We start from the raw sequence: 24,286 nt of genomic DNA on the forward strand, positions 1-24,286 counted from the left end.
CTATACCTTCAGAGCGGCATAGCTTTTACTTGCTGTGCTATATCTTTCAAAACTATCAATCGATTCTAGCTCAAAACTCTCAAACCAGCGGTTTAAATGTTAAAGCCCGTGGCTGGTTGAAATCGTCTCTTGTTTGTTTATGGATCGAACCACAGGTAGCCCAAGCTCGAAATATGAGCATCGGCATTGTTGCGTAACATTCAAAATAGAAGGATTTGTATGGGAAAACCGAAAACCTATCGTTTCTGTAACCTACGAAAATGAAAGGATTTCAATAAAGAACAGTTTACCTTACTTAAAATATGTGTTACGTCTCTCCTTTGTGGTTCACGGGCCGATTTATGGGTTTTTATGTAAACTGTTTTCTCTCTATATAAAGGTTTACCACAAAGGAGAGACGTAACACACATTTTAAGTAAGGTAAGCTGTTCTTTATTGAAATCCTTTCATTTTCGTAGGTTACAGAAACGATAGGTTTTCGGTTTTCCCATACAAATCCTTCTATTTTGAATGTTACGCAACAATGCCGATGCTCATATTTCGAGCTTGGGCTACCTGTGATCTGACTTGGAACGATGTCGACGATCTGACCATGGAACAAAATGACCGGTTACCGTCATGCCCCTAGCAGACTACCAATGAAGAAATTAAAATCTTTGTTACAGAAAACACGGAAAGTGACACTTTTTGTATGGAAGAGTATTTGGAAAAATACACCATTGTCGTCTGAAATTCATTGTTACGTTAAAAGTAGAAAAGGTTTACACTTAAACAGGTACAGAAGTAACAGTAACAGTGTGAGTTTTTTACTTAAGGGACAACTACAAAACTAGTTCGTAAACGAGGGAAGGTGTATCTGTCGTCCAAGCAGCAGAGCACAGGCGATTTAGGTGGAATGAGATATCCAAATAGGCTTCTAAGTAAGAATTTGCTCCTCTGTACATGTAATTATCCATTTTATACTGCTTAAAACAGTTTGAATCACCGGGTTAATTTTGGCCAATTTAAGCTTTGTACTGATATAGAGAAGAATCCCGGACCTTCAATTTATGTAGATGCTACAAAAACAATTAATACTCCATACTGTCAAGGAAATGTTACAGGATTTGGGGAAAAATATGGTGGACAACGATGTGTCGCAATGAGTCTGTGCGCTTTAATTTACAGTAAGATAACAAAGATGACTTCAGTTGATGATATGACTCAAATAATGATTGTTGGTATTCAATTATATTCTTGTCTGTCACTGCTTGCAAGACAATCTATGTCAATGTTAACAGAATTGCCAGGAATGGTTACAGTGTTTGAGCAATTTTTCCACCTTGAATACAGTGACAGTTATACTTGTAACATCCATCACTACTGTATATGCCACTCACAGGTTACAGTAGTTCAAACACTCTTGGCACTGAATTACAACTCATTCATTTTAACGGTGGCAATTATTGGTGTTGGTATCTACAGCACTGAGGCTGGGGTATATTATGTATTTGATTCTCATGCTAGAGATATGTATCATAACAGTCATAGTGAAGGGACATGTGTATTGTTGGAAATACCATCCATGCATAAATTAGTACAATATTTTCAGACTCTGGATAGGAATGAGGATATATATGAACTTAAAGGTGTACATATTGCCACCTTTGAACCTCATCTTTTCTCAAGCAATGTTGAAAATTGTAGTATATCAAATGTTAATAGTTACCAATGTTCCTGTAAACAGTGCTGCCCTATAGCAGTTTATGCAATGTGTTACTCTCTTATTAATCCTTGTGGATACTGGACTTAAGGAACTTTATTTGCCCCTGTTAGTAACCGGAATACACTGTACAAAGTTGTGGGTGTGAAAACACATTTGTCAGTATCAGTGGAACTGAGATAAACCTTACTCTCCGCGCTGTAACCACTTATGTGCTATGTTGCAATTTGGCTCCAAGCATGTCTGCATTGAAGATGTGCATATTTTCAAACATTGTCGTGAAATGACACTATTTTTGTTGTGGATTGGAACATACTGTATAAGCTGTGTGGTTCAGCAAACAAGTGGAGTAAGGGATTTGTCTTCTCTGGTAAGATATGATGACAGTTCTTTAGCTGCAATAAGGCATGTTCAAAGTATCATACCCATAGTACGACCACGCCCAAATATACGCTCACACAGCGTCTTGTTTCTTATGCAAAGACTTTCTTTTGTTCCAATAGATTAGCATAGATGCTGGCCACGTGAGTGAAAACGCACTATACCAAATCCGAATCCAATAATTGTTTCATTATTCATTCGAAATATTTTCAACCTCAAAACATGCTTAATAAGAAAAGGTATCGTATGACAGAAACAAGTAATGAGGATAAAATCGATCGACGTTTCGGGTTCACTTTCAAGCTAAAAAAGGTCGATCGATTTTATCCGAGATATTATTTACTTGTTTCTCTATTACGAAAACATGCTTGACTCTGAGTAAAACTTTCTTCTTCAAAACATTCGTAATAGTTTGGCTATTTCATTTTCGCCCAATATACAAGATATTCCGCGATTTTCTCCCGCTCTGTACTACCAAAACAGTTAAGCAATTGCGCCGCCTCTCCCTCTTTCTGTTGAAATCAGTACAATTGGCGTCAAAACTTCACAAATATCGAAAAAAATCTTCCAAATTTGGTCAATGCTTGCTGGTTTTGTAGATTTAGCGTGATAATTTAAGCCAATCAAAAACGGAGGAATATTTTGAATGAAAAGTGGTTAACAATTATTGAATGAGAAAGAATTATGCAGATCGAGTACTGGATGGGGAGCTGCATAAATTTTTAGACCAAGCGAAAGCTTAAATCAATAATTCTTAATTACTATTCATACAAAAAAAAAGTTCTTACAGGTATCCTTTCCTCCTCGCAGACTTTCTTACCAAACATTTGCCCTGTTTGTCAGAACGATTATTGCAGATACTCTTCAAAAAGTAGATGACATTCATCCAGCAATGTTTTTTGACGTAGTCTTGCCTTTCTCCTTTCAGTTTTAGTCATCCTCGGAGACCCAGGCGCAGTCAGTCGGGCCGGGAGAAAAGGCGCGACGAAAGTTCTCAAGCACAGGCGGAAAAGCCCCTGGGTACCGATTCTCACCGGACCATTTCCAAACGGTCAAGCGAATGCTGGCTGGCTGGCTGATTGGGCACAAAAAAAATGCTTTGTATTATGGTGCCGAATCGGCGAACAGCATCTCCAGAGTTCTTTTCGTGAATTCGTACACGAGTGCTTATCTCGCCACAGTTGCCTTGTTCGTTCAAAAGCTTTCCTAACCTGAAACGAAGGAACTACTGATGAGTCGTAAACCGTTTCGGATGCTATCAGCAGGAGCAAGAGCCATAATGGGTCTTGGCAGGAACAATTCAATTTGCACTGAGAAAATTCTGTTTCTGACGGATCACAACATATCGTAAATAATATCAAGTTTAAGATGTGGCGGTGACGAGAAAGTAAAAAAGCAATAGCTTGACAAGGCAAAAAAACAACTTTGCACGTGCATAACGCTTTTTTGTACATTTCTTTGCAGTCACTGCACGACTACCACGTGAAAATGCCTAATTTCACGTTTTGTGAAGGACGTAAGCAAGCAATGACAAAATTATATTTCTCTTTATGAAGTTGGATATGGTTGATAGAAATTTAGCTCCAGAAGAGTTCGCTTGCATTTGACAAAGCAAGCGAGTTGGAATAATCACGATAGAGACTTAAAAAATGTGAATTAACTTTTCATCCGTGGCTTTAAGCTGTCGCGACATCTTAAACTCCCTAATATGTCTAATATTCACGAAGGCGTGATCGATGCAAGCGTGAATACCTGTTGTAATCTCAAGCTTGTATTTTTGGAAAAGTGTCTTTAGTTTTCGGGTAGGAAGTATTTTGAAATGATTCCGGAGAGTTTTTATCAAACTGAAAGTTTCCTGACTGCGTGCATTTCTTTGGTGTATGAGCCCGACAAGCCGTAATCGAGTCAATAGCCGTCGTGTACGAATTCACGAAAAGAACTCAGGAGATGCTGTTCGCCGATTGGGCACAATAATACAAAGCATTTTTTGTGCCCAATCAGGAGCCAGCATTCGCTTGACCGTTTGGAAATGGTCCGGTGAGAGTCGGTACCCAGGGGCTTTTCCGCCTGTGCTTGAAAACTTTCGTCGCGTCTTTTCTCCCGGCCCGACTGACTGCCCCTGAGTCTCCGAGGATGAGTTTTAGTCTGAAATTCGGCTATTTCGTCTCCAGAAAGCCGTGTAGTCTTTTAATTCAGTAAATCCCCGATAACTCGAACCCCTCGCTAACTCCAACTAAGTCCAACTTCCGTTGAATATCAACCCACTTTCCAGTCATTTTTACTCGGTTAACTCGAACACGCATAACTCGAATTCCCCGCTAACTCGAACTACATTTCCTTCCCTTGAACAAAAAGTCACTGAAAATTTCCCCGATAACTCGTTTTCTGGTTCTTTCAAATCCACTCGAATGTCGTCCCATTAAAAAGCGACTAAAACTAACACGGATCAACACTAAAGCAATTTAATTTTAATTGGTGAAACGAACAAATCACGTTTTATCATAAATAAATGCCTTATCATTTGCACTGCACCGTAAACTGAAGTGCTGAAAATCATTAAGTATCAGTTATTAAATTGGAAAATTGAATTTTGCAATGGACCCCGAATACACTAGAATCTCCGCTAACTCGAACTGTTTTTCGTTTCCCTTCAGCGTTCAAGTTTCCGGGGTACTACCGTATTTGTTTGCGTTCACTCATGCACAAACCTATTTTATGTCGGTGCAATAACCCATCGAGTCGGTTGGTTATTGTCTACATTTTCCAAATATCGTCAGTACCAGCTTGTTATGAAGAATTAACCGGAGGATTGGAGCCAATCAAAAAAGGCAAAATACTCTGAGCGAATAATTATTACAGTTGTTGAATGAGGCTGATACGGCCCCGGTGGATAGCACCTTCCTCGATCTCCATAATTCTTCAGATGATACGAAAGCCGAATTCAATAATTGTTTTATTATTCATTCAAAATAATTCCTAGTTAAAAAACATGCTAAAACATGCTTACCTCCATCGATGTTAAGTTCGTCTTCGATAGTGCACGTTAAACGGCAAGTTTAGGAGATAAAGGGTTGTTCAGCTCCGCAAATATTCTCCAAATAGCAGACGTCGTCCTTCGAGTTGTCTTCTTGCAGTTCTGCTAGGTTTTTAGCCAATAGTTGGCCTATGTCTTCCTGGTAATACGAGTAAAACGTTCTGCCAGTTTGATATGGCTGCCAAAGTAACACAACCTCGTCCCCAGGTCTTCCGGGTTAACGGTTCAATAATTTCCAACTTTGCTGCACTTTTGACGTCATCAGTTCAATATGGCAAAATCCTTTCAAATTTGGTCAACAGTAGCTGGTTATGGTGAATTATGCGTATGATTTTAGCCAATCAGAAACGGAGAAATATTTTAAATGAATAATTAGCAGTTATCCCACGAGCGCGCACGTTGGAAATGAGATGATAGACAGCCAATTAGGCGCGAAGCGTCGAGTTGGTTATAATCATGTCACAAGCGCGAGTGGAAAAATTAGTTTATTAAAAACGCCCACAAAATATCTCTACTAAAGACGGGGTAATGCAAGAAGCTCGTGTAAAGCTTTTTCTTGAAGTTGTTTGAAACCGGTCGCTGTATGTCTGTCTGTCTGTCTGTAAAAAGATTTATTGATAGATTGATTCGTTTATGTTAAAAGTGCTTCTTTTCTTTCCTTTTGTTAGCTCAGCCCTTTCCTGGCGAGACGTACAGCACATCATTGCGTGGACTGCAAGGCAAGATCCTGTTGCAATCAGTAAAAGCTCATGGATCGTTAATAAGGCTAATTTGAGTGGTTAGTTTATCCCTCCTGATCTTTATAACAGCGTGAATGTTTTTATATTAGTACTACAAAATGCATTTTCATCGAATTGCTACTGCTTCTGTTTTTATTCAAAAATGCTTTATGACTTGTTTAATGTTTTTGAAAATACAAAAACGAATGTCGATTCAGTAAAATAAAAGTATCTGTACGGTAATGAAACTGATAACAGCGGTGATGACAGCAGAAGGAGTATATAATTATAATATTAATATAATAATGACGATAATATATACATTAACTTATATTCAACTAAAGACCATTTTAACTGTGCGTTATAATGTTTAACAAATAATGAAAACTTTAAGCTCTAGTTTTAATTCGAAAACCTAAACTTCCTTCCTAGTGCAAATTCTAGATAGAAATCAGTACAGTGGAATCCCTTTAATACGGTCACCAATGGGTCATAAAAATTTGGCCGTACTAACTGGGTGGCCCTATTACCCGGGACAGGGTCAAATTTAATGACTTACGCCGGGCGGAATAGCACATGCACCATACATCGCATTCGCACTTCTTGAACAACTGTTCACTTTAATGAACTACCGGAATGGAGATATCGCGTACTGTAATTGCAAAAACTACAGTCAACTCCCGATAACTCGAACCGTCAAGGGAAATGGAAAAAGGTTCGAGTTATCGGGAGCTCGAAAAAAATAGCCGGGAGTAAGGAAAGAAACAGTTTTTACTGAATAATGAACATTTTAATCATATTTAATTGTAGAAACGTCAAGTGAAAATTAAAAGATACTTCTAGATTATAAATCAGAACGTAACATAACAAAACCTTGCTTACTAGAGCATGCATTTTACTGTTTTGAGAAGTAAGTTAGATTTGCGACAAACAACACAGCCTCCACTAGTAAACTATATACCTACAAGACATCAATGGGAAATCCAAAATTCAATGTTTCGACGCCAGTAGACTGTTTTTTCCCGACTTTTAAGGGTTCAAAACACGGTTCGAGTTATCGAGGGTAAAATTATATAGAAATGATCTGACGGGGAAACAAAAACTACGTCGAGTTAGCGGAAGGTTCGAGTTATCAAGGGTTCGAGTTACTGAGGGTAAAATTACAGTAAACGCATGACGGAAATCCAGGGGTTGGTTCGAATTAGCGAGGGTTTGAGTTATCGGGAGTCAACCGTACTTGAAACTTTTCTTTAGTACATAAAATTAAAAAAATCAGCTAGCAACAAATGGATTTTGAGTGTACTGTGGTCTAAAACAATACAAGAACATGCTCAGCTAGGTCAGTGAAATTGACATATCACAGGTATTTTAATTTTCTATATTTTGATGGCATGGCCGTATCAACGGGTTGAAATTAGAAGGGATTCTACCGTTTGGGATTTAAAAATGTGGACGTTGGTCGTAATATATAGATTTAGCCAGGGCTAAAAGCGAAGCTCCCATTAATAAATTTATGATTTAAATCAAACAATAAACTTGTAATCCACAAATCAGTTAACTTAATGGCGCATATGTGACTTTTTAGGGCAAGCTATTAAAGGCTAAGTGATTTTAGAGTGAAAAAAAATCTTTCATCGAATTGATAGCCGGTATATATACACCCAAAAAATAGCAATCATCGTCGATCACATTTAAGAGCCATAATAGCCATAATAGCTCACAGTAGATTAGGCCTGGAAAACGAATTCATGGAAAAACAAATCAGGCCGAATTTTTTGCGTTCGACAAGTCTACTTAAAAAAATCTTGCCAACAACTCTGGGAGCGTGTAAACCAACATTTCATACTTTTTATGCATCACATCTGAGGTGAAACAGTAATATGAGGCGCTGTTTTTATCATACAGACCTCAGACAAAATGCAGTATTTCACAATTTTTCAAGACAAATTGCATTCATTCAATATTCAGAACCGTACGAAGCACGCGTGGGCTTTTAGCAAAACCGTTCAAAAAATTTCCAAAATCACCTATACGGCCAGCCGGTTGTCACTTTTGACAAGCGCCAAGTTTTCAGTGAACATTAAAAGAGTTACGCTTCAACATAATAAAGAATTTATTGTTTATTTTTTTTTTTATTTAATGGTTTTATAACGATGTGCAAACGCGCGGCATTTTGAGTACTCCTGCAAGCGTTGTCTGTGAACGACTGAAAACAAACAGCAAAGCAATTGCAAGAGACTACTAACAATCAATAAAAGAAATGTAATTCGGTGAAATGTTTACAGAGACAACAATTTTCATTCACGAAGACAAGTATTAAAGCGTCTCTAAAAATCCTGAGTCTTTACGCTTAAGCCTAAAGCTTCTAGCCGGCTTCCTGGTGTTTACTGTTTTCAGAGGTGAACTCGAGGCAAGAAAATCACTCAAAGCTTTCTTTCTACAGCCAAAATTATAACTAAATACTCTTCGGAACGTTTTTTCATTCTATATGCGGAGAGAAAATATCGACTAAAGGCTTTTTAAAGCTCTGTAAGCTTATATATACTAGATCAGATCATTGCCTCAGATCTTAATACAAACGTGCATAAATTAGCCTCATAAACTGCGCTCGACTTCATGAAATTAGATATAAAAAAAACAAACATAGACTGTATACAGTAATTACTCAGGCTTACCATTCGAGATGCAGCTCTTGAAAGCTATCAAGTAAGGCCAGAATTGCTTGAGGGACTTTTCAACCCCGCATCCGAGCAAGGTGAAAAACGAAAACGATGCATCCGAAATCGGATTTCCAACTTTGACAACCGGCGCATTTCCCTACCAAAAATTTAATAAACAAACCAGCCATGAATCAAAGAAGACTGTTGATAGCAGCTGTATTTCATTTTAAGCACCCAGTGGGAAAAGACAGTAAAAAACATCACAAGTTGACAAAATACTCTGTCAGCTTCAGCTGTCAAAGTAAACAAGGTTCAAGATGCTGTATAAATTTTCTACATGAACTCACCTGTCAAATTTTGACCAATCAGAGCATAAAAATTGGACGGTCGTAGAGCGTGATCAACGCTTGACTATGGTGAGAAAAGTGAAAAGCCTCTGCCTTCCCTGCATGTATTTTTAAATGATTGGCTGAATTTTCGCGTCCGAGATCAGTTTGAAATCAAAATGTTAATAACGCGGGGCCATAGTGACATTAACACAACACTTTCTATCATCATGTCATTATGTTGCTACCGTTCTCTTTGCCTTTGTATTTCTCTTTCGCGTTGCCTTTGTCTGTTCATTCTAGCCCTGTCTCGTTCTGCCTGCCGGCGTTTTTCACTATAATTTTCTCTCCTTCTTCTCGCTCTGACTCTTTCTACTTGCCGACTTTCTTCGCTTCGCTTCGCACTTTGTCTTCTTCTTCTACTTCTAACGCGCTCTCTTTGGCGATCGTCTTCGCTTGTTCTACGCGTGTTGACTCTTGCTCTCTGCCGTTCACCTTCTCTTTGCTCTCTCCTTAAAACCTGTCATCTACACGCTAAAATCTCTCTGCTGTTGTTTGTTGACATAATAGCTTTCGTAAGTTGTAATAAAAAGTTATAAAGGCTCTGTCGAAAAATCTTTTTGCTAAGTTGCTTTGAAATTTCTTTTTTCAAAACCAGTTGCGCGACGTTGCGCCATGCGATTTCCCGCCAAAAAATCTCTACTTTCCCCTACCCCAAGAGTCCATGCGGACTACTTTCCACTACCCGGAAAGTCCGTACGGACGGACGTACGCTGACGTCATAACCAAAATTTCTCGGATGGGTAGTTTATCTTAGTTATGGTGCTCCGCTCGCGCGCGCTTCGCGCGCGCAAGGAGCTCCGCTATTAACTGGTTAACGCAAAAACGAGGGGTTCTTTTTTATAGGAAAATGTGTGACCGTTTTGCCAGGCCAAAAAATTTGCTACACACTGTAATAACGAGGTGACCGTATTACCGAGGTGGTCGTAAGGCGGGGTTTCACTGTAATGACATTTTGAAACCCCTAAATATTAATCAATTATTATTAATGATTAATGAAAATAGGCTAGGAAACGCCTTCTGGAACAAATGTGTATGAAGAGAATCTGTAAAACGTACAGGTATTAGCCGACAATAGTATTTCTAATGTAAAGGGAAGATTATTCCATTATAATTTAGGGGCAGCCACAGAGAATGATCGGTTATCCAGCGAAGTAAAAGACTTTTATGTTGGGAAGTTTAGAATTATGCTGTTATTTGATCCTAAACAATAATACTTCCCTTTTTTCTTTCGTTACATTTGTTGTTGTATCTTTCCTCAGTTAATGATTATGTTGGATTTGGCTTTATGGATGCCACTAAGATGGTCGATGCAGCACTGAACTGGACAACTGTTCCTACAAAGGTTAACTGCACCATTCCAGATCCCCGTGGAAATAGGTAGCGTACCTAGAACCTGACTCTTTTTCATGCCTCGTAATTATCCACTCTCCCTAGAAGTGGGTGCAATTACGATTATCATTTATGCCAGCATTTTGACCTATTTAAAATTGACCATAACACAGTGTGGGTTCTTATTAAAAGCGTTTTTTCAACAACTTAGTGTATACTCGCCCATATTTATTGAGACCTATTACTCATAAGAGTAGAGTAATTGTACCTGCATAATATGTTTGTGTTCGGATCCTGAGTTACATTGCGTATTTTTTTTATTATTTTAACCGCAGCGGGACTAGCTCAGTCGTTAGAGCGCTTGACTGTTGAGCGGGAGGAGGTTTGGATTCCCGGGGCCGAACCATTACTCAGAGTCATAAGGTGGCTCGATACAGTTTTTCAAAGTCAATACCCCCCAAGTTTGAGCATAAACTACGTCACCATAAACAAAGATTTGGAAAAATTGCCACCACAGTTGTATTAGATAAAGATGAGAATTTCTTATGATCAGGGTTGCAATGACAGAAAATAGGTAATAGCGTCATTTCGTCGCTAGGTCAACTACGATGTCGTTGCAACCCTGATCATAACAAATTTTCATCTTTATTTAATGCAACTGTGGTGGCAATTTTTCCAAATCTTTGTTTATGGTGACGTAGTTTATGTTCAAACTTGGGATTTATTGACCCTGAAAAACTGTATCGCGCCACCTTAAAATAATTGAGAAATGAAGGTACTGCCTTTGCCCTGCAAACGGCTAGACCTTCACGTGGCTCGGATGACCACGTAAAATGGCGGTCCCCTTCCCAGAAGGGGAAATAAAAATAGTGTCCTCAATTAGTACCTTTGTGCTAAATACATTGACACTCACATAGGTGCATGTTTTTCACTGGCCCAGAAAGAGGTAAACTTATAGAACTCTGTGCCGGAAGCGAAAGTGCAAACCGATTTCTACCTTGTGTTCAGTAATCAAACGTTTAATATGCTGTATTGAAAACCAAACAAAGTGATTGATTTTCCATTTTCTGTCTGAACATAAATGCATGTGCTCCTTTTGAGGTCTACAAAAACTGCTGAATGCACAATTACGGGAAGTACTCTTTCTCTTGAAATTCATATATTCACCTTCATATCTTAGTCTTCTACGGGTACGTATATTATACGAACTCACAAAGTGACCAGCTCCCATTTGGTTTGGTTTCATACCTCAGTCGCTACTGAGATTATCACAGAGGTCATTGGATCGGATTCTGTTCTTAAGCCTGAACTTTTTTCAAGTTTCTTTTTCGCAACCACTTAAGTTTCGTACTTAACTGTGATGATCTTTTTCCCTTCTTTCTTTTCATTTAACCTTTCTGCTAAATCTTTCTTTCGCAATTCTAATGTATCAAATTCTGATACATTTACTTTCAGAATTGTTAGTATCGTCATAATTTTATCTTTAATTTACCGTTCTCTCTTTCTTTCTTCCTCTATTTATTCGCCTTTCAGTCCGATAATGTTTAACGAATCACTTGAAGACACCATCGATCTAAGTACCTGGAACAGTACATGCTTTGGCGAGAAAATCAACTACTTGGAACATGTTGAGGTCTATGTAAATTTGACTTATACACGGCGTGGGGACCTGTTAATAAAACTCACATCACCTCAAGGGACGGTTTCTAGTCTCACGCATTATAGGACCACCGACAGTCACTTTAAAAACACGGACTTTGATTTTGTCTTTATGACGTTGCACCACTGGGGGGAAAATGCGGTTGGAAAATGGAAATTAACGCTGGAAAACTCGCGACCACATCGTAATAGTACAGGTTGGTTATTAATTTGTAACAATCAACAATTATTGAATTCGGCTTTCGTATGATGTGAAGAATCCACTGAGGCCGATAACAGCCTCTAAGATCTGCATAATTCTTCACATCACACGAAAGCCGAATTCAATAATTGTGTATTATTATTCATTCAAAATATTTCTCCGTTTCTGATTGGCTAAAATCCCACGCACAATTCAACATAACCAGGTACTGACGACCAAATTTTGAAAAATTTCGTAGCATGTGAGAAATGACGTCAGTTGTGCAGCATAATTGTCAGAAAACTGAACAGTTAACCGAGAAGACCTGGGGACGCGGTTGAATTGTTTTTGTAATGAGAACAAAATGGTGGAACATTTCACTCGTTTCACGAGGAAGAAATAGGCGAACTATTGGCTAAAAACAGCAAGAAGACAACTTGACGGACGACATCTGCTATTTGAAGAATATTTGCAGTACTGAACAACCCTTTATCTCCTAAACTTGCCGATAAACAGGCATTTGAAAATGAACTTAACATCGATGGAGGTAAGTATGTTTTAGCTTGTTTTTAAACTGAGAATTATTTTGCATGAATGATAAAACTCTCAGAGGGTATTATCCGTCACGGCCTAATCGGCCTCGGCGGATAACACCCTCCCCGATCTCCATAATTCTTCAGATGATACTTAGCGTCATTCAAAACACTCAGGCACTTTCGAAAACAGTACCGCGCGATGTTTCAACAACCTCTCAAAGAGACCATCAAAACTTGCACGGAGAGAGCCACCTTTGTACGCAAATGCAAAGAACATTACCTAGCCCTTAACAAGTCTAGCGTGTGACCACCCTTTCATGTAAATAGATACATATTTTCTTTTAGAGTTCTACCTTTTCCCATATTTTGTAGTTAGTGTTAATAGTTAGTACTGTAGCATAGAAGAGCCATTTTTTATGGAATGCCAATAAATTGTTATTATTTATTATTATTATTTTATTATTATTATTATAATTGTTCAATAATTAAGTTAATAATTAAGTTCAATTTAACAAACTTACTTCCTTGCACTTTTTCTTCAAGCCTTGGCCTATTTATCGGCACGGTTTCAGCTAGGTTAAAAAAACAGATTTTTTTTCTTGCAGAGTCTCCTTAAAAAGTAGATAAAATCCATCGAGCAAAATGTTTGCGTATTCTTGCCACCACCACTTCGCTGATTGATTCAATTATTCACCGAAGTGGAATTGAATAATTGTGAATGACAAATAACAGTGTCATTTATTTCTGTATGTCTAAACATTTTCAACCTCTTTTCGTTTCATGTTAAGGAACGCTTTTCAACTGGACGCTGTATTTACATGGTACAAAGGAGGATCCGCTAGCTCAAAATCCTCATGTTCCTGTTCCAGTCTTTCCACAACCAACAGCCCAACCTCTAACAGACTTGACACCAAAGTCTACAAGTAAGACTCTTTAGGGCATTCTGGTCTAGCATTATGTCCAACTCTGTTGTTTATATAATAGAAACTCGTTAATATAAACCATATAACTGGGAATAGGAGACTCTAAGGACGTGTTGTTATTGAATCCCGACGAACTGTGGGTGAATTACGAAGTCCGTTTTTGAACCGTTGTTGAAAAGTTGCTCTTTCGAACTCCTTGACCTTGCGAGAGAATTTTCCTTCTAATGCAATTTTTTTCAGTTTGGTTTAATTCTATTGGGAGGTTTACATGAAATTCGGAAGGCCATCATAAGCTTCCTTAAACTTCACCTGAATTGGCAATTCCTTATTCCATATCTGTTTTCCTGGCAAATATTTGAAAGATAACAAGAGATAGAGCCTCAAAGAGCTGGCGAAAAATCCGAACAACTCGATTTACTCAGTGAACCAGTTTGACAAGTTTTCATTTCTGACCGATCAACAACAACGATGCATCACTGAAACGCGCTAAAACTGAACTTGCACATGAGCCACGTTAGTTTGCATCGTGCTCGTTATCTTGAACATGCACACTTCATTCTATTTACTCATCGAAATTGAATAATTGGATAATTATTCTCTTATTGAAGCCGGTTTAGTCCGTAGTATCGTCCGATATCACTCGACTCTCCTGAAAAGCTCCCCCTACTGGCTCGCCAAGAATGAATACAGTGCGGCTAAAGATCCCACCATGACACTGCAAATTTAACCGTGCAATAAGAGATTTTGATTTTGAGAATTACGCTCCTGTGTATTCTTCCTGTATACTAATTTGCACTAAAGGAAAAAAGCAACAACAACAAAAACAAAAATAACTTCATGAATAACCTGGTTCAAAGCAAGAATTTGACATTCTTGTGCTAGTTGCACACACGTACTGTGAATCCAGATCATTCGGTTGCTAATTTTTTCTGCTGAAGCATCTCAAGGTTAATATTTTTCGCCTTTAGTAGTATTCGGTATACGCCTCCGTCCGCGACAAGGTTGTCTTGACGGCGGATTTGTATTTAATTTCAAAGACGACAAGCGTAAGTTGGCTGACAATTCGTAGTTTTAATGTACTTGTCACGCACCATTAAACCGAGCTGGTGTCTCCGATGTTACTATTACCCCTTGGACAGAAGAATTGCAATTACAATTGGCCATCACTGCCTCATTTCAAAGTAAAATTTATTTCGAATTGACGATTTTCGAGTTGCCTCAAGCCTCTGTTTCAAAGCGAGGCGAAGTGCGAAGCCATTCATATGAAAATTATTTTTCATTCTCATGCATTTGAAACTCGTTTTCAGTAACAAATGTTTTGCACTCAGCCTCGTTTTGAAAGAGAGAGTTTTTGGAACTCGGAAATGGCCCTTTCGCAGTTGCAATCAAGCGAACAGCGCTAATTAACAGAGAAAACAAAAAATAATAACAATAGAACCATTTTGAATTATGGTACTTTGGCAACTCTAAACGTTAATAGCTACGGCAACACACTGATTTGGTACGCCGCTTCTTTGGTAGTTAATAATTTATTTGTTGGTATTGGTTATTTCTTTATTTATTTGCCCTGGACAGTGGCATTTTTTGCCTTTGGTTTTTATTTTTTATTTTTTACAATTAGGTCCTCTACTTATCTCTTTTGAGGAGGTATTGCTCTTTTACATCTTGAACCCTAAACCACAACATATGGCGTACTCTCGTTTACTCACTCAGCTGAAAAATATTGGAACTGCCTCACCGATAATTTAAGGGCAATTGGCGATTTTAGAGAATTTAGGCAGCACTATCATGACACAATTTTGAGACTCAGGGGCACTCCGCAGCTTTTCTACTTATTTACTTCAACTTCAACTTTTTAGATTTATCTATATATCTACTCGTTAATTGTTTTTACTGAAAAAACGCTTTTAACTGACTGGCCTGCATATAACAATTGCTAAGTTACGAATCAGTGGGTTATGTTTCTGGTTATAATTAAATAATCTTTCTGTTAGTGTTTGTTCCTCCTTCCTACTTTTCCTTAGCCTGCGAACCGCAGACGTGTTTCCGGTCGTCGCTTCTCTCCCTCCGAAAAATAACGTCTGCGAACCCGAGCGGCAAAACGATTTCTGTGATGTAAAACGTTTTGTTTTCATGTTGGCTAATCAGATCAACGGATAGAATGCAGCTCGAGTGACTCCTCGGGACCTCGCTATTGGATTTTGGCGAGAGTTACGAAATACGCTTTGAATTTCACGACTATAAGGGAGTGTTTACATGATACCGGGGCGACTTTTGCCCCGGCGCGAGTTCACTCCGCTTCCCTCTCATGGCTCTATATTTGTTTACATGATACCACCACAAAATATCATGCCTGGGCGAATCACCCGGGGGTGAGTTCACCGCGTTTGTTGTACCGGGGCGAGAATTTCACTCCGGTACGAAATCTCACAGCGGTATCATGTAAACGTCAAATGACCAACCGTTTCGGTGTGAAATCGGTTTGCGAGTAGACTGGAACGGCTAGCGCATGCGTAATATTTGTTATTTTAAATCACACGCGCATTTTATCAACATAAAGTGTACCTTCAAACAACGAGATACAAAATGACGCAGTCATCATGTGAAAGCGATACGAAATCAAAACGTCATCCCTGTATAAAACTCGTGCCGGTGCGGGTTTTCTCATGTTAACACCTCCTAACAAGGTTTCCTGCGACGTTGAATGCTGACTTCCTTGTGAAGCAACGGCTTCTTAAGCTATGTATGTGACGTGGGCCCAATCGCTACAGCGAAAGGAAAATAATATAGCTCAATGACATCGCGCTCATACCCGCGATTTATTTCAATTTAACCAGCGCTAACAAAGGGTGGCGAATCGATTGGACAGAAACATCTCGACTGATTCAGAAATCTCTGACAATCGCTCGTTAATAATTCAAAATCCTACAAGTATGGCCACAAAACAATGATCCGAAATATTATAAACCCTGGGCCGGACCCAGCGTGAAATAAGTATTTACAGAAGTAAATTGATGATAGTCAAGATGACATTTCAGCTACGACGCTTCGACTCATCTTATAAAAAACCATGGAAATTAAAACCTTTAAAAGAACATGTATAAAAAGAAGTATAAGAACAAATATACGCATCGCATAGGAAATCAATTACCACATGTCCTAGCTTTCAAAGATAAAGGATACTAAAATTATCCAAGCGGCACACGATAAACTACTGAAGAGTTCTCCAAAGCATACTTTTCTGCGAGGAACCAGATAAAACAGAAGCAATAAGCAGCATGATGCGTCTACTTTCATTAGGACATTCATCGTTTCGAATATGATCAAAACAACAAGGTGTGGTAAATCATTGACTCCGTTAGGCAAATAGTTTTCTAATAATCTTTCTTCAATATGAATCCTCTTGGTGCTTAGTTCATCAATCAGTACCACAGTCAAGGAAAATTAACTTTCTTAAACGCGTCGTTCCGAGAAAAATGGGCGGCTGCGCACAGCCTACGTCGCCCTTTTCAATTGCGAATTGTAAACATATCCACCGCGCACGATCTTGTGAGAAGTCTCGCGAGTTAGTTCCTTGATTTAAGAGCTAAACTGTGATTGGCTAAGAAGGCTTTACGTCACGGAAATCGTTCTGCCGCTCGGGTTATCAGACGTTATTTTTCGGAGGGAGAGAAGCGACGACCGGAAGTACGTCTGCGGTTCGCAGGCTAACTTTTCCTACGTTTTCCTTATATATCACTTGATTGTCTTTCGTTTCCGTTTTTGTTTTTTGTCGTTGTTTGTTTTTGGTGGAGGGGTGTGGGAGTTACTTTTGTGCGGACTTCTTTTTATACTGGCTAAATAGCTAAAATGAGTATTTTCTCATAAAGGCTTCCCTTCGACCACAAGGGAGATATAAATCATTTTTCTGTCATTGCTAAACTCTGTTAGTAAAATGTATTACACATCTCGCTAAGAAAATCCAAAGCAGGGCAACAGTTGAAATGGTAACTTCTCACAAATCAGTCGATAATTTTCTTTTGTTGTTATATTTTTGGGGTATAAGGAATTTCTTCGGTCCGGACTGTGCCTGTCACTGAAGTATCTTCGACTAAAGTTGTCCCTTCTACAACGGGAGTACCAACTAGAAAGTCAGGTGAGATTTCACTTTTTTTAACCGCGGCAGTGTTGGCTCAATCGGTAGAGCGTGTGACTGCAGAGCGGGAGGTCGCGGGTTCGATTCCCGGGGCCGGATCAATACTCAGGGTCTTAAAATAACTGAGAAATGAAGGTGCTGCCTTTGCACTGCAAGCGGCTAGACCTTCGCGTGGCTCCGACGACCACGTAAAATGGCGGTCCCTTCTCAAGTAGGAGATGTAAAAATAGTGTCCCAATTAGTACTTACGTGCTAAATACATTGACACTCAAATATAGTGCAATTTTTTTATTATTTTTTTTTAAATCACGTACACTGTCGTGCTTTGTGATTTACGCCCCGCAAATTAGTAAATCGCATCCAAAGCTTAAGACACTCTGCGACTCAAAAGAGTAGTCTCATTTTCATTCGCAAGTATAGTTCCTGTAAAAGTTTGATTTAAAATGACTAAACGACTTCTATTAAATGAGATGGTCAAGACTCAAAACGGCGAGATAAAGTCATCCCCCTCCTGCCAAAAACAAATCTTGTCTCGGTGAACATCATTTGGCTTTAGGAACTAAATGAAGACTGAAACCGCGGCAGAACTACGTTTTTACGTCACGGAAATCGTTCTGCCGCTCGGGTTACCAGACGTTATTTTTCGGAGGGAGAGAAGCGACGACCGGAAGTACGTCTGCGGTTCGCAGGCTAACTTTTCCTACGTTTTTGATTTTCTTTCGTTTCCGTTTTTGATTTTTGTTGTTGTTTGTTTTTGGTGGAGGGGTGTGGGAGTTACTTTTGTGCGGACTTCTTTTTATACTGGCTAAATAGCTAAAATGAGTATTTTCTCATAAAGACTTCCCTTCGACCACAAGGGAGATATCAACTACAAAGTCGGGTGAGATGTAAACCTTTCTGCATACTTAATCGCATTGGCCATCATGTTTTTTTTTTTTCTAAAAACAGGCCAAATCATTTTTCTGTCATTGCTCAAACTCTGTTAGTAAAATGCATTACACATCTCGCCAAGAAAATCCAAAGCAGGGCAACAGTTGAAATCCTTACTCAAAACATATCTTAATAATAAGATCGGGCGCGTTTAATTCTCAGCGTTTCAGGATTCTGTTTGTAATACGCCTTTGATAATTGCCTGTTAAATGGCCACCAGCGTTTGAGATTTCCGTCACTATCCCATACCTACAGCGGGTCCACGTTTACACTTTCTTTTTTCTCTGGTTTAATCATCTTTCATCTCTGTCCCATATTGCATACCTGCCCAGAAATGGTAACTTCTCACAAGTCAGTCGATAATTTTCTTTTGTTGTTATATTTTTGGGGTATAAGGAATTTCTTCGGTCCGGACTGTGCCTGTCACTGAAGTATCTTCTACTAAAGTTGTCCCTTCTACAACGGGAGTACCAACTAGAAAGTCAGGTGAGATTTCACTTTTTTTAACCGCGGCAGTGTTGGCTCAGTCGGTAGAGCGTGTGACTGCAGAGCGGGAGGTCGCGGGTTCGATTCCCGGGGCCGGACCAATACTCAGGGTCTTAAAATAACTGAGAAATGAAGGTGCTACCTTTGCACTGCAAGCGGCTAGACCTTCGCGAGGCTCCAATGACCACGTAAAATGGCGGTCCCTTCTCCAGTAGGAGACGTAAAAATAGTGTCCCCAATTAGTACTTACGTGCTAAATACATTGACACTCAAATATAGTGCAATTTTTTATTTAATATTTTTTTAAAATCACGTACACTGTCGTGTTTTGTGATTTACGCCCCGCAAATTAGTAGATCGCATCCAAAGCTTAAGACACTCTGCGACTCAAAAGAGGAGTCTCATTTTCATTCGCAAGTATGGTTCCTGTAAAAGTTTGATTTAAAATGACTAAACGACTTCTATTAACTGAGATGGTCAAGACTCAAAACGGCGAGATAAAGTCATCCCCTTCCTGCCAAAAACAAATGTTGTCTCGGTGAACATCATTTAGCTTTAGGAACTAAATGAAGACTTAAACCACGGCAGAACTACGGCACCTGTTTAGACCTGAAGTATCAAGGAAAGAGTAAAATTTTGTTAGTTACGGCTTCGAAAAACAAAGCAAGGACATCACTGGTTGTTATTCTTGTTCCGTCGATTCTATCCTAAGGCTGGCTTGACTTATTTATTACATTCTGCCGTCAATATGCAGTGGCTTTCCCTCATAGAGTAGTGTAGGCTGCGGTTCATAGAATCATGTTAAGACCAACCGTTAGTTCGCTGGAACTATTTTCTGTTCGCTTCTTTTTTTTATTACATGCTAACCATGAGGGAAACTGAATCTTCACTATTTACCTCCAATGATATCCCTCCAAAAAAATAACATTGTGTAACAGTCATCGTTGTTTTTTTGTTTGTTTTTGTTTTTTGTTGTTGTTGTTTTTCTCTCTTACTAAGGCCGTGTCCACAATAGTCTTTTGAATTTTGTTATTGAATACAAATATATATTTTGCGCGTCCGATTTCCGTCTTCATGAGAACGATATTTTTTAGTTAAGGAACTTATCCACGCTGGCTCGGGAGACCCTTCACATCGTTTACTAGTTAAGTTTGTATGAGTGTGCGAACTCGTGAAAAGGTGCTAATACAACAGCCGCGTCTGTTGTTCTTCTAAGCGTGAATGTGTTATATAAATTATAAAGCTGAGTGTACAAAGTAGTGCGTGGTTTTATCCTCAAGAAACTCATCTCTTTTATTATTATTATTTTTAACATTTCGCGTCCGCTCGAGAAAAACAGTGAGCGAAGCAAGGACTTGTTGCATCGTTGAGTGTTAACAGTTATTTAAATGAGTGTTAATAAATATTGCCGCCTGGACGGGGTGTAATATATCAAACATAAGAGACAGTGATTCATTACAAAATCGAATACCGACAAGAGAGTTGAGGTGTGTGATATTTTGATAAATTGCAGTATCGAATGTTTGATATTACATCTCAAACAAAATGATCCTAGAAGGGGAATTTAAGGATGCAAAATGAATAGTTTTTCATCTGATTTCCAGGCACTCAAGATACATTTATTTATTTTGTATTTACTTTTATTATGAATTATTAATGACTTTGAAAACAAAATTTGACGAAAGTTATTTTTAGTGACTTGGCAGGATACGGTTCTTGTTTCATTTGGCGCCGTGCGTTGTTGACTTTAACCTTTAGTAAGTTCGTAACAAATTTGAGAACTGGAGGAAAGGTTATTGACTATCGCCAGAAACTCATAAGGGGTTGAAACGTAAAGCTCGCGTTCAATGCTCGTGAATATTCACTTTTACCATATTTGGAAACCTTAGTGACAGATATCCATTTTAAACAAATGGCTGCCGCGCGATCACCATGCAGATGTTTTAAGACAAGAGTTCTGCATTTCAAAAAAAAAATACACCGTTAAAAGACAAAAAATGGAAAGAGAAGGTTCAAAAGAATGCTCAGCTTTCATTTTGTGGAGGAAGGGAAGCTTTTCATCAAGAAATCGTCCTTCGAGGAATTCAACCTTGTTTTCTTCTCGACGGAGCGCATGGTCTGTTTTGAAATGCAACCAAGGTAGTGAAGTTTTTGCTGAATATTCAGGTACACTTTGCACTCTATGGCCAAGATAATTACGTTTTTGAAAGGGAATTTACGTGTTTTTAAATGTTTCATAGACGTTTTATAAATTTTTTTCTTCGGCGCTAAAGAAAAATTACAAAATGTGCCCTGATTTGAAATGGATTTTGTGTTGAATTTTGCCATGTGCTCAGCCGATTTCACTTGCGTGAACGGATCCACGATCCAGATAGTGTTTTCCGAATTGCTTTTTGGATTTTGAATAAAATTCCATAAACGGCTTCTCTTGCTATTGTTTTGAGTTTGTTCATACATAAAATTAGCTCAAAACACGATCGTGACTACAACATCCAAGCTGAATTTAAGCTTAAATGCTTCTCACATTCATCACTTTTTGCGGAGATGTCAGGTTCAGGTTTTGGACACTTTTTGATACGCAGCTAGTGAATTTTATTTGAAAATATTTTTTACTGTTTATTCTAGACCTTTAATATACGAATTTTAAAAGCCTATTTGCAGAAAAAGTTTACCGTGCAGAGGGTCAACGAGGCATCGTTTTTTGAGGTGACAACTTTAAGAAGTTGCGAGGACGTCAATGGGTTTCATAATGTTATGTTTGGCCCGGGTGGTAAGGTAATAATATCATGCTCAGTGTTTCGGTAAGATTCCTGGTTTCAACCTTTGAAAACTTTCTCGGCTTTCGGCAGTTTTTCCCCCGTTTGTCGGCCATTTTTTTCAAGCGGGCGCGGGAACCTGAAGTAAAATTACGTCACGTTGCTTACGAAGTTTGATTGGTCAGTTATCTCTTCTTCTCATTCCAAATATGGTACTTTCGAAAATGAATAATCGCCAACATCGGACAAAGCAAACATATGAGAGTTACACGTTTCAACCCCTTATGAGTTTCTGCTATCGCATAAATAAAGTCTCATTATTAGAGACCTAATTGTGTTTCCACCATGGTGTAAGAAACAATAGATTCATATCATGGTAAAAATGATAATGCAACTGTGTTTTACGATCTTGTTTCCTTTCAGATACTGCATTGATAGTTGGAGTTGTCTGCGCATGCGTGGTATTGGCGCTCGTTACTTCCTGTATAGTGTATATGAAGTGTTGGAGGAAGAGGTGATTATCATTGAGTTAATTACTAAAAAATCTAATTTTGGTGTTAGTACCTTTTTTAGCCTGGACTGCTTACACTGCGTGAAATATGCATCAAAAATGGATATCCATATACGCGTCAGTAGGAAAAAATTGGCTATAAATGGCTATTTTTTTCTCTTTACCTTGTCTTGCGCTTTACGATCGACTGTTATCTTACTCGGTTAGGTAACGCCTGTTATGTAGGCTATACCACTTTCTTGAGCAGATTATACAGGCAACTGGAGACAGCGTTTAAATTCTGGCGAATAGGATTTAGAACTTTTTGGCTTCTAAGACCTTGCCATTGGAGGTATCACAGTACGTCATCCAGGGTGTACAAGGGCTGAAAATTCAGTAAACCACGACCCATTGGCGGTTGCCAGCAGTCGCTCTTTGGAATCATTGTCCTTCGGCTGACAAGCGTTACTTTCTTGCCTTAACGCACTGGTAATACGATTACCCGACGCTTTCTGTGCGAGTAAATTCAGTTCGTAGAGAATACTTTATGAGAATCAAAGCCATAAAGGGCTCGTCTATACCCTGTATAAATTAATCCGGCCGGGTCACGAAGGTTTCCCATCCAGAAAATTTATTGCTTCCTTCCAAAACATAACCAGTGCCTGTCATAGGAAATACTTAAAGTACTTTTAGCAAATACTTAAATGTTCTCACTTCAGAATTATACCCAGAAGAAATGAATTTACAGCGAAATTCGTTGTATTACGCTGCGCGTATTCAGGCAAACTTCGAAGAGATTTTGGGTTTTTCTGTTCCGTCAATGATTTGAGTGAAGGCGGGGTTAATGCAAATCACAATGTAACGTGCTCACCCAGCTTGGCTGAGGATGACACTAGACTGCTCAAGAATAGCGAAGGTGATGGCGATGGTGAGTGGATAAGGAGGCAGACGTTGCTTTATTCTTGCAAGTGACAAGAATAAGAAAGATCAGAAAAATCTGCGAAGCAGACTTTCAAAACTAGTCGATTATTACCCGATACAGGTCGATCACAAATCAACGAACCTTGAAAAACGAAACAAACGAAACGGATTGAAATCCACCAATCACGAATCACAAACCAGGACCTTTTGAACTCGTGCAAGTACACATGTGTTTCCTAAGAGGCCCGCTTAGATGATTGACGGAACAGAAAAACCCAAAATTCTTTCAAATTCTGCAAAACGCACAGCGCGATACAACGAAGTCGCTGTAAAGAATGCTCACTCTGTAAAACAGTGCTTTATGCAAACTAGCACTTGCCAAAATCTCTCATTCCCATTTCAAAGGATTATTGTTGTCCTAACGTGTACGTTAGGAAGATTGATCCTTCATTTGTAATACCACACGTCGTGAACAGCGTCCCCACCCATGTTTTGTCGCCCTATAATTAATTATTTTACTTTGCTTTAAGTCGCAGTTTTCAGAGTCTGAGAACAGCAGACGAAGAAAGCTTAGAACTTAAGGGATGAAATCCTCTTCACCTGGTTATTTCAAGTAGCTTGCATCTGCTAATCTAGGTATGGCATAAAGACAAAAAAGAATGCGGTGCGAAAAATAAAGTAAAATGGTCTATTGAGTAAAGATACTCAACAAGGATACTTACAAAGATACTTACCTCAACAAGGTAAATCCAGGTAAGGTTTACGTTAAAAAGTTCATTCAGCAGTTTGTGAAAAGTTTTAGTCTGCAGATTAACAAATATTTGGTGAAAATGAGTCAGCCAATCTGTGAGGCAAACATGTTATTTATTATGATTATTATGGAAGACCGTTGAAGGGAAAATAAATACCTCTAGCCGGATTTTTGAACACGTTACCGCCAAATTGACCTCTTCCGTTAAGCAGTTTGTTTTTACGGCCAAAAACTCTCCAAAGTAGCCAATATAAAAACTAAGAGTGCAGCCATTTTTTTTCTTCTCCTCCTTTCTTCTTCCTCG

General features: G+C 38.8%; 1 protein-coding gene and 1 long non-coding RNA gene across 2 annotated transcripts in view; both read left to right on the forward strand.

Moving 5' to 3' along the window:
• Positions 1-15,262, forward strand: part of LOC140931592 (proprotein convertase subtilisin/kexin type 6-like) — a 29,846-nt gene extending 14,584 nt beyond the window's left edge. The window contains exons 10-14 of the mRNA XM_073381393.1: positions 5,786-5,895; positions 10,145-10,262; positions 11,748-12,070; positions 13,379-13,513; positions 15,135-15,262. Coding sequence (XP_073237494.1) covers positions 5,786-5,895; positions 10,145-10,262; positions 11,748-12,070; positions 13,379-13,513; positions 15,135-15,262 — 814 coding nt within the window. The remainder of the gene's footprint in view (positions 1-5,785; positions 5,896-10,144; positions 10,263-11,747; positions 12,071-13,378; positions 13,514-15,134) is intronic.
• A 3,462-nt stretch (positions 15,263-18,724) lies between these two features.
• On the forward strand, positions 18,725-23,911 carry LOC140930545 (uncharacterized). Its single transcript, XR_012164861.1, has 3 exons — positions 18,725-19,064; positions 22,244-22,334; positions 23,762-23,911. It is a non-coding gene; the product is annotated as an uncharacterized lncRNA (long non-coding RNA).
• Positions 23,912-24,286: the final 375 nt, after the last annotated feature.

The sequence above is a fragment of the Porites lutea genome, chromosome 3, assembly GCF_958299795.1.
Source record: "Porites lutea chromosome 3, jaPorLute2.1, whole genome shotgun sequence".
Classification (NCBI taxonomy): domain Eukaryota; kingdom Metazoa; phylum Cnidaria; class Anthozoa; order Scleractinia; family Poritidae; genus Porites; species Porites lutea.